We start from the raw sequence: 13351 nt of genomic DNA, 5'->3' as shown, positions 1-13351 counted from the left end.
TCAGAGCAGCCTCAGTGTACTCAGGAGTGTTCACACAGATCTTTAGACAGGAGAGAGAGCTGTACCAGGACAAGGTGTTCTGCTTCGTCCATCTGAGTGTTCAGGAGTTTCTGGCTGCTCTTCATGTTCATTTGACCTTCATCAACTCTGGAGTCAACCTGATGGAAGAAAAACCACCATCATTTTTCTTTAAATTTTTTATCCATTCTTATATAAATGATCTCCATCAGAGAGCTGTTGACCAGGCCTTACAGAGTCCAAATGGACACCTGGACTTGTTCCTCCGTTTCCTCCTGGGACTTTCACTGCAGACCAATCAGAGACTCCTACAAGGTCTGCTGACACAGACAGGAAGTAGCTCACAGACCAATCAGGAAACAGTTCAGTACATCAAGGAGAAGATCAGTGAGAATGTGTCTGCAGAGAAAAGCATCAATCTGTTCCACTGTCTGAATGAACTGAATGATCGTTCTCTAGTGGAGGAGATCCAACAGTCTCTGAGGTCAGAAAGTCTCTCCACAGATAAACTGTCTCCTGCTCAGTGGTCAGCTCTGGTCTTCATCTTAGTGTCATCAGGAAAAGATCTGGATGTGTTTGACCTGAAGAAATACTCTGCTTCAGAGGAGGTTCTTCTGAGGCTGCTGCCAGTGGTTAAAGCCTCCAACAAAGCTCTGTAAGGACACACATTGGTACTGTATTTATATATGATAGGAATCTGCTGTAAATCTGATGTAAAGTTTATTCATGTTTTTTTTCAGTTTATCTATTGGTTTGTCGTCTTCCCGATGTCACATAACAGAAGAGAGACCAACTTTCTTTAGCAGATAGCCATTATGTTACATATTCAAGAAGCAAAACTCATCTTTTTGATTGAACTGAAGTCAGATTTTTACAGTTCACAGATAGATTTGAATAGTTCTCTTCCCAGCCTCTTTGTTGCCTTTAGTTCAGTCTTTCAAGGCTGGAGAATCAGCTACAGAGTGAGTCAGTTCACAACAAAGAACAAAAAAGATATGTGTAAAATAAGAGAGTCACTTCAATTTGTCTAAAAAGAACATTTGTGACTGAAAAGAACATATTTTTTTATTAATAGTTTAATCTCTGGATTCAAAGGAGATCAGGTAAGGCAAGTTCAGGGTTTGTGGTAATTTACACTCTCACATAAACAATAGGTCTTACTTGCAGGTTGGTGAACTGAGCTGGAGTAAAGGGTCACTGTGGATCCAGGGCTGGAGGTGTGGAGAGGGAGAGGGCAAAGGCTGCGTTGTAGGGTGGACAGATGAATGGAGGAGTTTGATCTTTTAGATCCTCTGGCATTGGAGTGTCGGTTGCTCCCTCCTGATATACTCCTGTAAACATAGGTAAGTGGCGGCAGGTGTGCAGGTAGGTAGCTGCAGGTCCATGGCCCCCAAGGATGCCCTCTGGTGGAGAAAACAGGAAACACCAACCAGTCCTTCCCAGATCCCAACAGTACCCCCCCCCTCGCTCCCAGAAGGCAGGGAGGAATGTTAGTCAGGGATGAGGGAAGCATCTACAATAAAAGAGCCAGGGACCCATAGACGGTCCTCCAGGACGTACCCCTGCCAATCCACCAGATCTTGCCAGCCTCTGCCCCATTTATGGGAGTCAACAATCTGACGGACATAGAAAACAAGGCCCCCACACCCCATCAACCTCATGGGTGGGAGGAGGGGGTTCAGGCTGCGGGCACAAGGGGCTCGTCAAGACGGGCTTAGTCTGGCACACGTGAAAGGTGAGAAACTCGGAGTGAAGGAGGTAGAAGTAGACGGACAGCAGATGGACTGATGACTGATTCAATTTTATAAGGACCATGTCTTTGGTCAAGAGCCAAACCTGTTGACCAGGAGTGTATGTTGGTGCAGATCTCCGTTTGTGGTCCGCAAATCGGCGGTTCTGTTCCAGGGTGCGACCAAGAGTGGAAACAATAGTCTTCCAGATGGCCCTGCATTGGCCAATGTGGTGCTGGACTGAAGTGACAACAATGTCCTTCTCATCCAAGGGAAACAACGGGGGTTGGTAGCCTAAAGTGATTTCAAATGGGACAAACCAGTAGCAGAGGAAAAGTGAGAGTTGTGTGCATACTTGACCCAGGAAAAATATTGCTCCAGTCAGTGGGATCTGTCAAAGTAAAGCACCTGAGCGTTGCTTTCAGCTCCTGGTTCATATATTCCATTTGGCCCTTAGACTGTGGATGATAACCAGAACATAAACATACTTTAGCTTCTAGGGCTGCACAAAAGTGTCTCTAAACCTGTGCTGTGAACTGAGGTCCTCGGACAGACAGTATCTCCTGCAGTATGCCATGGAGCCGAAACACATGCTTGACCAGGAGCTGCATTGTCTGAAAAGCTCAAGGGAGTTTCATTAAAGAAATCAAATGGCAAGCTTTAGAAAACTGATCAATAACTGTGAGGATTGTGGTCATACCACCAGACACAGGGAGCCCAGTAACAAAGTCCAGTGAAATGTGGAACAAGAGTCTTTTGGGTGTTGGAAGCGATTGGAGCTGACCAGACGGGAGTTGGTGGGAGGGTTTGTTTCGAGCACAGATTGGACAGGCTAAGATGTATTCTTTAATGTCCTTATAACTAGACGGCCATCAAAAACGACGGGAAATGAACAAAATGGTTCTACCAACATCTGGGAGAGCAGAACATTTAGAGGTGTGCATCCAACTGATGAGTCTGGAACTGAAAGAAGTGGGTACATAAATCTTATTGGGAGGACCGGTGCCAAGATCATGTTCAGATGACTGGACTTGTTTAATGAGATCCTCAATCTCCCAAGTAACCGAAGCTATGGAGCAACTGGGACAGAATAGAGACCGGAGATCTATCAGTGTCATCAGAGGAGTATAGCCGGGAAATCGTGTCCGGTTTTATATTCCTTGAGCCAGGGCGATATGAAATGGACAGGTTAAACCAGGAGAAACATAATGACCAGCATTATTGTCGGGGGTTGAGTCTTTTAGCAGTTTTCAGATAAGCAAGATTCTTGTGATCGGTCCAAACTAGAACGCGGTGTTGTGCGCCCTCCAGCCAATGGCTCTTGAAGAGAGGAGACAATTTGATGGCGAGGAGCTCGTGGTCTCCTACATAGTTTCTCTCAACTGGAAACATTCTACGGGAATAGCAGGCACATGGATGGATTTTATGATCAGAATCTGAAAACTGTAAGAACGGCTCCTACACCACAGTTTGAGGCATCCACCTCCAGAACGAACTGTTTGGTGGGGTCAGGTTGGATGAGTATGGGTGCATTAGCAAATTAACTTGGAGAATGTGGCGTCGGCTTCGGGAGTCCAGGAAAAGGTGGTTTTAACTGAGCTCAAAGAGGTTAATGCCAGAGCTGTTTGACTGTAATTTCTGATGAAATATTGGTAGAAATTAGCAAAACCTAGGAACTTCTGAAGTTGTTTTTTTGGTTTTGACAATCGGCGAATCCAGGACTGCTTTGATCTTGTCCTCAGAAGATCTCACCTGTCCACTCTCTAGAACATATCCAAGGAAGGTAACGATGATTGGTGAAACATTTCTTGGTCTTGACAATCTATTCTTCAGCAGATGTTGAAGAACAAGGTGGACGTGTCTTTAGTGCTCAGGAAGACTCTTAGAGTAGATCAAAATGTCATCAAGGTAGACAAAAACAAAAATGTTCAGAAAGTCCCTCAGGACGTTATTTATCAGAGCTTGGAAACAGGCTGGTGCATTAGATAACCCAAAAGGCATGACAAAGTACTCAAAGTGGCCAAGTGGGGTTTCTAATGTGTCTTCCACTCATCTCCCTCCCGTATGCGGAGGAGATGGGAAGCATTTCTTAAATCAAGCTTGGTAAAAATGGTGGCTCCCTGGACATGCTCGAATGCAGATGAGAGAAGGGTTAATGGGTATTTATTCTTCACAGTTATTTGATTTAGACCACAGTAATCAATACGTGGTCAGAGGGTGGCATCCTCCTTGCCAACAAAGAAAAAACCAGCTCCTAACGGGGAAGAATAGATGCAAATAATTTCTGCATCGAGAAATTCTTTAATGTTCTTTTCCATGGTTTCTTTTTCTGTTTTGGAAATGTTATATATGTGGCTATTAGGCAACTCTGGGTAGAAGATCTATAGCACAATCGTAAGGTCGATGTGGAGGAAGTGAAAGTGCTTTTACCTTGCTGAACACGGCAGCTAAGTCGTGATACTCCACCAGAATGGCTGAGAGATCTGGTGGATCTGCATCATGCTGACCCGCCGGTGGCGGACCTGGTGGAGTAGCTGAGTGGAGGCAAGATGAGTGACAGTTAATGGACCATGAAATATGTCGTTCAGACTAGTCGATGTGGGAATTGTGATGTTCCAACAAGTCGAATCCCAGAATAATAGCTGAGCTAGCTGCTGGAAACACAAAGAACGAAATGATTTAATGATGATTACCAAAAAAACAGGCGATTTAATGGAACAGTCTGAGTTATCTGATGTAGGGCTTTGCCGTTCGGGCCGAAACCTTTGATGGTTCGCCAGCCTTCTCGTGTCTACTGGTGGACCCTGGCTTTTGGCTTAGGCAAAAGGCTGAAATTAATTGACCGGCTGCGCCACAGTGGAGACAGAGTTTGTCCCTAAATCGTCTCTGCCTTTCTTCAGGAGTGAGATGAGTATGCCCTATCTGCATGGGCTCTGGTTGACTGCCGCTGAAGGAGCTGCGCAGAAAAGTTATGGGACATGCCCTCCCCAGACAAACTAACAGGCTGGTTTCTCTTGAATTTATCTTTAGCTTGGGAGTGGATTCTATCATCTAAACGGATGACCAAGCTAATTAAATCTTCCAGAGTTTTGGGTTCATCCATTGTAGGGCAAAGGGCTTTTTGGAGGTAAACCTAAGAAGAAGAAACACAGGGAGTATTACTCGAGGAGCAGATTGGTCATAGGTGAGCACACTAACGATATCTACCATTACTGGTCAACACTCTGGAACTGGAGTGTCGGTTGCTCCCTCCTGATATACTCCTGTAAACAAAGGTAAGTGGCAGCAGGTGTGCAGGTAGGTAGCTCCAGGTCCATGCCCCCCCAAGAAGCCCCAAGGATGCCCTCTGGTGGAGAAAACAGGAAACACCAACCAGTCCTTCCCAGATCTCAACACACATATACATGTGTAAACTAAGATAGCTCTTTCTCTGTCCTAGAAAAACATTCTTGATTGGGAAAAAAAAATAATTTTGAAGAATTATTTAATACTAGATGTTTCAGTAACACTTTATTTGAAGGGGGTGAATAAGACTGTCATGACACTGTCATAAACATGACATAACACCTGTCATGAACATGAATAAGTCTTCATGAATATTTATGACTGTTGTCATAAAGCGTCATTCGGTAAATTATGACACTTTTAATACAAAGTTGACATTATTCAAAATGTCTTTATGACAACTTGACATTAACCAAGAAATCATTACTGACATAAATTTGTTATAAAAGTATTACCGATTGCACGTTAAAAATCGGGTAACTTTATGTTATTAAAGGTAAAGTTTACACGGTAATGATTTCTTGGTTAATGTCAAGTTGTCATAACAAAGACATTTTGAATAATGTCAACTTTGTATTAAAAGTGTCATAATTTACCGAATGACGCTTTATGACAACAGTCATAAATATTCATGAAGGCTTATTCATGTTCATGACATGTGTCATGTTTATGACAGTGTCATGTCAGTCTTATTCAACCCCCTTCAAATAAAGTGTTACTGATGTTTCTTTCTCCTCAGACTGAGTGTCTGTAACCTCTCAGAGAGAAGCTGTGCAGCTCTGTCCTCAGTTCTCAGCTCCCAGTCCTCCAGTCTCAGAGAACTGGACCTGAGTAACAACAACCTGCAGGATTCAGGAGTGAAGCTTCTCTCTGCTGGACTGAAGAGTCCAAACTGCAACCTGGAGACTCTCAGGTAAAATGTGACCAATCCTGGTGAAACCAGATTTCTGTCCTTTATCTGCTTTCAAAGATGATGTAATTATTATTTGATATAATAATTGATGTCTGACTGTGACATGGTTAACCTGCTAATGATGGATAATTTTGATTTCCTCCAGGCTGAAAGAATCAAAGAGAGTTATTAAGATAAGTGGAGTGGCTGAATTATTGGCAGTTTTCCGCTTCCTAGTTGAACAAAGGAGCGTTATTGCAGATCTTTCTAACCACCAGTTGTCAGACTTTCTCAACCATCATGCAGGAAATTTTGATTTTCATTACCTACAAAAGGAAATTCAGTTTTATTAATATTTCATCTTATTGACAGGTTAAGCACCTATAAATGTCCAGTTCAGACGTTGGGCTCTACCTCAATGTTCTCATCATGTGATGAATTGTGTGTCTGCAGCTTATCAGGCTGTTTGGTCTCAGAGGAAGGCTGTGCTTCTCTGGCCTCAGCTCTGACCTTTAACCCCTCCCATCTGAAAGAGTTGGACCTGAGCTACAATGATCCAGGAGACTCAGGACTGAAGCTGCTGTTGACTGGAAAGGAGGATCCAGACTGGAGACTGGAAGCTCTCAGGTATGGAGGAACCTGCTGCAGGAGCAGAGAAGGTCTGATAGAGGAGGAAGAGGAGAAACGTCTTTAGTCAGTCTGATGGGAAATGTTTAGAAATGTAAGTAATTACCGTATTTTCCAGACTATAAGCCGCTACTTTTTTCCTAAGCTTTGAACCATGCGGTTTATAGCCTGGTGCGGCTTCTCTTTGGATTTTTCTTTAACCACCACAGGGTTCTTTAGCAGGAAGTAAATCATTTGAACTCAAAATTGGAAATTAAAGAAGGAAGTGCTGATTTTTATTTAAAAAGAGCACATGCTAGCAGCAGGTACGACGGAGAGATGTTTTCAAACTCATATGATGCAGCATTTAAGTTAAGGGCCATTGATCTGAAAGTACAGGAGGGAAATAGAGCCGCTGCACGTGAACAAAACCATGGTTCGGCTTTGGAGACTGAGAACTGCGTCCTTAATATATCCAACAGATTTATTAGGATGCAGCCCTCTGCTGCCTTCTGCTGGGTCCTTATGGAAAACTGAGAATGGAGGAGATACCAGCGCCTTATAGCCTGGTGTGGCTTATATATGTACGCTTCCAGTTTATATTTTTTTCCAAATATTTGTAGGTGCAACTTATAGCTCCATGTGGAACCAAGAAGTTGGAGAGAGAAACAGTGAATGAGGGGGAAAAATTAGAAATGAGAGCAGGAACGTGTTCTGACCCAAAGTTCTGATAAATTTCCTAAGAAAGATAAAAAAGACAAGATCAGCACATCCAGAACTTCTGGAGTGAAGGGAGGATTACTTTCACAAGCCATTAGTGCAGCTGCTGTATTCAGGATGCTGCTTCTTCTTCTTCTTCTTAGTGAAGAAGAAGAAGAAGTGGATTCACGACTTAGTGAATCCACAGGAAATCGAGAGCATATTGAAGCTCTCAAATCTAAAAGGTTAACTTTAGCTAACCTGCTGGAAAACAAAGTCCAAGGTGTATTGGTCAGGTCCCGGGTCCAGAACATCACAGAGATGGATGCTCCCTCTAGCTTTTTCTTCAGCTTGGAGAGGAAGCACAGGCAGAGGAAGCTGATCCACTCCTTGCTGTTGGACACAGGGCGCCAACTGAGTGAACCAGGTGAGATCAGGAGGAGGGCTGTGGAGTTTTACCGTTCTCTGTTCCACAGTGAATACAGGGAGAACGAGGAACTGTTCAGGGAGTTCTGCAACGAACTACCCCAGGTCTCCGAGGAGACCAACTCCGAGCTGGAGCGCCCCCTGGGGCTTCAGGAGCTCCACACAGCCCTCCTCAATATGCAGGGCCAGAAGTCCCCAGGCGTTGACGGGGTCACGGTGGAGTTTTACAAGGCCTACTGGGACATTCTGGCAAAAGACCTGCTCGAGGTCTATAATGAAAGTCTGTCCACCGGTTCACTCCCCTTGTCCTGCCGCAGGGCTGTCATCACCCTGCTGCCCAAAAAGGGTAACCTGCAGGACATTAAGAACTGGCGTCCTGTGTCCCCCCTCTGCACCGACTACAAGATCCTCTCCAAGGCCCTGGGCACTAGGCTGGGGAAAGTTATGGAGCAGGTCATCCACCGGGATCAGACCTATTGCGCCATTGACTAAGTCATTTTTCCATCACTTTACCAATACAAGATGTTAATGCTATCGGCCTTTAACTCTCAGCTAAATGTGGATCTTTACCAGGTTTACAAATAGGAATAATGATAGCTTCTTTCCATTTATCCGGTAAAATTCCTTCCTCCCATATCTTATTATACATTTCTAGTAATATCTTCTTACTTTTTTCACTAAGATTATTCAACATAATATAATTAACTTGATCCTCCCCAGGTGTTGATTTATTAGAATTTTTTAATGCTCTATTTAATTCCATTAAAGAAAATTTCATATTCATAATATTCTCGTCATCTTCATCTTTATATAGCAACTCACTGTGATTTTTTAATGTTGTTTCTCGTCCTTTTTTTTCAGTATTACTAAGATTCTCCATACTATGCATCTTAGTAAATGCTCTTGCCAACAACTCTGCTTTGTTCTTATTATCTATTATAGTGTTACCATTATCTTTTATTACTGGGAAGAAGTATTCTTTTGATTACCTGACATTTTCTTAATGGTATTCCATACCCTGTCTAATGCCGTATTTTTCCCCAGTGACTCACAATATTTTCTCCAATAATCCCTCTTAGCATTTCTTATGATCTTCCTGACTTCTGCTTGTTTTCTCTTTTAATTTATTAGATTTTGGAAGCCAATAATTTTTTTTAGATTTTTATAGGCCTTGTTTCTTGTTCTAATTGCTATTGAACACTCTAGAGTCCACCAAGGAACTATCTTCTTCTTTTTAACACCTATACATCTAGGAATGGTTGTTTTTGCTGCATGAACAATACTATTACTAATTTCTAAATTTAATTCATTTACTGGTTTATTTATATCTATATTTACCATATTAACTTCACTTATTATTTTAGTTTTCCCAATTTGTATCCCCAAATCTCCATTTCCCTTGACTTACTACTTGTTCTTCTTCTATATCCATTTCTACTTCAATAAAAATTGTATAATGATCACTTCCTATTGTACTATTTTTATACACTTTCCAGCTGCAACTATCCGCCAAAGATTGTGATACCAGTGTCAGATCAATGGCTGATTCTCTACCTCTTATCAAATCTACCCTAGTGCCTATACCGTTATTTAACACTACCATTTCTATTTCTTCAATCAATTCTGACAGATCTTTAACATTAAAGAATTTTGTTGCTGCCTTTACTATAATTTTTATCTTTTCAGTTTTAGTTCTTACTTGCTCTGAACAGTTAATGATATATGCCAGAAATGGAATCAGTTTTTCTAACGTGACATTATTTTGAGTATCTTCTGTCTCCTTTTTCCTTTCTAACTTTGTTTTTGGATCATTTCCTGTATTTTTCAACTCTTTCACTGCTTCAGCATAAGTAATTTTCTTATCAGTTTTAATTTTCTGAACTTCAGTTGCTTCTTTCCTTACCACACATCCTGCATAAGCTGCAGTATGATTACCTCCACAATTACAACATTTAACTGGATTCGCTCCACATTCCCCATAAGGGTGTTCACCTCCACATCTACCACATCTTTGTTTTCCTTTACCCACATTTGCAATGTGACCATATCTTTGGCACTCATACCATCTGAGAGGTGGTGGAGTAAAAGTTCTTTCACTGAAACTCATGTATCCAATCATCACTTTATCAGGTTTAACTTTATCTTTGATTTCCAGTAACACAGATGTACTGTCCAATCTTTCTCCACTTCTAAAAGCCTGTAATCGTTTTATACCTGAAATCTCTCCTCCTTTTATTGTTTTCTTTAGTTCTTCCAAGTTTTCTCCAACCGGGATCCCTGATATTACTCCTTTTACTCCTCTTTCTTCCCCCACCATCTTCCTTTCCAACACTTCTTTTTTTATACCATTTGAAGTTTTAATGCCTTATTCTTTTGTTCAACATTCTTACAGATAATAAAAAAGGCTCCCATCCCTTAAAACTTTAGCTAGTTCCACATATCCGATAACTTTCTTCAGTCAATTCGATACATTGATACGACTCACCCCAATCATATCCTGTCCAGTTTAAAATTTTTATATAACTTTAATTTCCATCAATCTTCCATCATTATTTTCTTCCTTATCTCAACACTTTATTCCTCATCTTCAAAAGATCTTTTGCCTACATTTAGACCTGTTTTACCCTTGTCTTTCCCTCCCCCTGTTACGTCAATCCGCGTTTCCCCATCAGATACGGTTCCCCCTTCGTCTTCTTGCCGCTCCGCCCCACCCACGCGGCAAAATATGTGCATGCTCGTGATGAGCACTGAGAAAGCGCGCGCGTGGCAAGCACACGCTTGTTCGGCGCGCTTATCTGGGAAACTACGGACACCGTGAAAGCTCAAATAACATGCTTCTGCAAAGTTGTCACACTTTCTTCACGTTTTTGCGTGAAATTAATAATAATACTAATAATTATAATAAATAATATATATATGTCATACATATTATAATTATAATAAATAATATATATTATAATTATAATAGATAGATAGTGCTATATGAATTAAAAACAGGGCAATGCATTTTAATGCTCAATATTACCCATCAGATACCATTCCCCCTGTGGTAAAAGGGGGAATGGTATGTGATGCCCATATTTCACCCACCAGATACTGTTCCCCCCCTTTAACATAGTGGAAACGGTATCTGATGGGTGATTTAAATATAGGGGAAACGGTATCTGATGGCCATAAATCACCCATAGGATACTGTTCACCCTGTTTTACAGTGGGGGAACGGTATCTGATGGGTGAAAATAATAATGATGCCCTGTTTTTAATTCATATAGCACTATGCTATCTATCTATCTATTGGTAAGGAAGAAAATATCTAAATTAGTTAACTTTGGAAAAAAGTCTGGCTCTCTCTTCCTCTGGATCCCAGGTCCTCTCGGCGGGCCACGTGTGGCCACAAGGAAAACAACAATGCGTGTTGACGTCACAGAATTACAGAGTTTAATCCAATATAAGACAATACATAAACTTATACCAGAAACTGCAGAACAACGGAGACATACATTCATTTACCTGACATAAATGGCAAGAAGAAGAAAGAAAAGCAAAGACGTCTTTAGAGAGTTGCAAGAGCAAATCTGATTTGTTACTTCTGTGTAGAAAGTTTTATCCTCTTGTATTTAATTTATTCAAATAAGGCGTATCTTTGCTCATCCAACCAGGAGCTATCTCTGACCCTCTATCTGAAGCCAGAAACCCCTGCCGTGTTTACGGCCTTTCACAGATGAGTGTGAAAAGCTACAACTTCTACTGTATTGTTTTTCCCACAGACAAAAGGGAGTTCAAACGATCCTAGCAAACCATCTGCTGTAACTACAGGTAAAATAAAGGTCAATAGGCCAGAATACATTACTAATTTCAAAACCACAATTAGGGCATTTGAATCAAGACAAGTTAAGTTTTAAAACTAGCTTATTTTACATTTATTTTCTCAACAGTTCCCTCTTTTAATCTCTTAATAGAAAAATATAAATTTAAAATATACTATGCGATAGTATAAGCCTAAATTCAGAAACACCATATTATAGCTGATAAATTACGCCCCTCTTTTTGCATGAAACCTTCTACATAACATTTGTTGTTAAAATGTTGGCATATTCATTGCAAATAAAATCAGACAGCAAGATCATATAAAGGATTCAAAACTTAAAATAAATGTTCAAAATCATCTAGCCCATAGTCATGTCTTACCAAAAATGATTTAAAAATGCATAAATTTATCAGTACTTAACAGAAACTGTACCACAAATCTTAATGTTATACTTAAAATGATATTTTAGAAAAGTCAATCATATTCCTGATGTAAATAGGATGTTACACAAATATTTGTCCAAAATTATCCATGAAATGAATGAGCAAGTTTGATACAAAATACTGCATATAAAAGACTTACAAACTATTAATAAACCTCCAATTGAATAGTTTTGTACAATTTTTTCTTTTTTTTTTTACATATCTTCATTTTGTGTCCGTGTTTCTTGATGCTCCTTGAAGTAAGATGAGTTCGTTGGCACGTCGTAGATGAAAGATGAAAACTTGGTAATAGGGAAAACAAAGATGATCCTCTTGTCTCCAGCAGCTCATTTTCCTTATAGTTTTGAACTCAGGGTCGTCAGCTCAGTAACCGATGCTCACCTATTTAGGGATTATTGTGCCCAGAATTTGGTGAGTTTAACAAAGAGGCCGTTCCCTCTTTTCCAATTTGATGACATCAAAAGCAGAGTAGAATGAAAGAAATCCTGATGAACATCTAGGTGTGAGGTCGTCCTCCGGCCAGGGAAGATCCTCAGTCACCAGGTTGTGGTTCTTTGTTATCCAATGAGGTCATCAGCTGGTCACCATACTGGAACAGAGTCTGTCACCTATGTAGACCTCCTTAATGTATTTTAAAATAAAATAAGCAATTCCTTCCAATTTGAATTAATATTTTATTTGCACTGATTTATTAATTAATACTCTAATTATTCCTTATGGTTTCAAGTCATATATTGTTCTTGTTATCAAATCTTATTTTAATAGTTATTTTCTTATCATAAAGTAAGAGATTTTGTGGTAGCTTTTAGTTTTATTTATTTCTCTTTAAAATTTTATTCCTAATTATCATTTATTTCCTTACGTTAATTCTCCTCCAGTAATTTTCCTTTTGTATTATAACTCAGTAAACTTAGCATTTTAAGAAGCTTCTCCTTTAGAGCTGTATTTTGTCAATATTTTGACCCTCTTTTTATATAAAGCCTACATGAGAAGTTAATGTTTCCTATCATGTTGAACCCAAAACTTAACTGTATTTTTGAAGCAGTTCCATAATTGCTAATTTGTAAATCTCCAATTTAGACCAATTTAATTTCAATCATCATATTTTCTATTTTAAAACCTTAAAGAATGATTAGCCTGTTTTACAATAAAGTTACCTGTGTCACTAAATATCAAAAATGACTTACTTTATTCCAATCATAGTTTTAAATCCCAAAATTTTAACCATTTTTACCTTTGATCCATTTATTCTTTTGAAAACCTATTTATAAAATATTTAATTGGATAATTAATTACCCTTTTTGTATTGTTTATCAATTATCAATGCATTTTCAGTTTTGGGGAGAAATTCGATACAACTAAGTTTATTAAATGATGTAAATATTTAGCTTATACCTTCCTGGATGTCTTAGTTAAAAAACTTATTTTAAATCATATAAATAGA

General features: G+C 39.9%; 2 protein-coding genes across 5 annotated transcripts in view; one reads left to right on the top strand and one right to left on the bottom strand.

Annotated features, from left to right (window-relative positions):
* The window catches only part of LOC106911046 (uncharacterized), a 307017-nt gene that overhangs the window by 178945 nt on the left and 114721 nt on the right, over nucleotides 1-13351 (top strand). For 2 of the 4 annotated variants that reach the window (XM_088011168.1, XM_088011167.1), the window contains one exon: nucleotides 5773-5946. The exons of the other annotated variants lie outside the window; for them this stretch is intronic. In XM_088011168.1, the coding sequence (XP_087867294.1) occupies nucleotides 5773-5946 (174 nt within the window). The remainder of the gene's footprint in view (nucleotides 1-5772; nucleotides 5947-13351) is intronic. 4 annotated transcript variants of the gene reach the window in all.
* LOC148156271 (NLR family CARD domain-containing protein 3-like) overlaps nucleotides 1-13351 on the bottom strand; it is a 121396-nt gene that overhangs the window by 30503 nt on the left and 77542 nt on the right. The gene's annotated exons all lie outside the window — the stretch shown is intronic.

Source organism: Poecilia mexicana, unplaced genomic scaffold (genome assembly GCF_051168715.1).
Source record: "Poecilia mexicana isolate PSO_F unplaced genomic scaffold, ASM5116871v1 scaffold_12, whole genome shotgun sequence".
Taxonomy (NCBI): domain Eukaryota; kingdom Metazoa; phylum Chordata; class Actinopteri; order Cyprinodontiformes; family Poeciliidae; genus Poecilia; species Poecilia mexicana.
Note: the sequence above shows the minus strand (reverse complement) of the source record. Positions and strands in the feature narration are given on the sequence as shown.